We start from the raw sequence: 559 nt of genomic DNA, 5'->3' as shown, positions 1-559 counted from the left end.
CGGGCCCCCCCAGCCATAGGCATACTTTGGGGTTGCGGGTGGCATCAGACGGACTGGCAGGGCCTGGAACTGAAGAGCAAATTATCAGTTGCCCCCCAGGGCAAGCAGGGAGATGCCCCCTGCCTGCCAGTTCCCTCTGTGTCCCCCTCTTCCCTGGTACAGGCAGCGGTGCCCAGTGACGTCCCTCTCGTGCCAGGCTCAGCACCTTGCTGATGACCGTGCGGATGGCAAACAGCTTCTCGGTGGGGTCTCCTGCCTCTGAGAGGGGGGCATCATAGTCGTAGCTGGTGGTCACTGGTTTGTACTGGTCCTTGAAGTCAGCACCTGGGCAGGGAAGCGATGGGAGCTGGAGGAATTGTCTCTGGCAAAGCTCAGGGCATGGAACCCAGCCCCAGCTGGCTGCAATGCAATGTCGAGGGCACGACCCAGAACTGGCAGCCCCTGCCCAGGGACAAAAGCAGTCCCCAGGAGGGGGGACAAGCTTGGGTTCAGAGGCCCTTAGGTATGTGTCAGCCTGCTTCGTGGGACAGAACAGGAGCCTGAAGCAGGCTCCTTGGGG

The 559-nt window shown here is 61.7% G+C and overlaps 2 protein-coding genes across 2 annotated transcripts in view; both read right to left on the bottom strand.

Moving 5' to 3' along the window:
- Nucleotides 1-559, bottom strand: part of GLB1L (galactosidase beta 1 like) — a 7,444-nt gene that overhangs the window by 2,236 nt on the left and 4,649 nt on the right. The window contains exons 10-11 of the mRNA XM_035901124.1: nucleotides 206-399; nucleotides 22-69 (exon numbers count right to left, since the gene is read on the bottom strand). Coding sequence (XP_035757017.1) covers nucleotides 22-69; nucleotides 206-399 — 242 coding nt within the window. The remainder of the gene's footprint in view (nucleotides 1-21; nucleotides 70-205; nucleotides 400-559) is intronic.
- Nucleotides 1-559, bottom strand: part of ATG9A (autophagy related 9A) — a 23,968-nt gene that overhangs the window by 19,687 nt on the left and 3,722 nt on the right. The window lies entirely within an intron of this gene.

Source organism: Egretta garzetta, unplaced genomic scaffold (assembly GCF_000687185.1).
Source record: "Egretta garzetta isolate BGI_Z169 unplaced genomic scaffold, ASM68718v1 scaffold219, whole genome shotgun sequence".
In the NCBI taxonomy this organism is placed as follows: Eukaryota; Metazoa; Chordata; class Aves; order Pelecaniformes; family Ardeidae; genus Egretta; species Egretta garzetta.
This window is presented reverse-complemented; position numbering and strand designations above follow the sequence as displayed.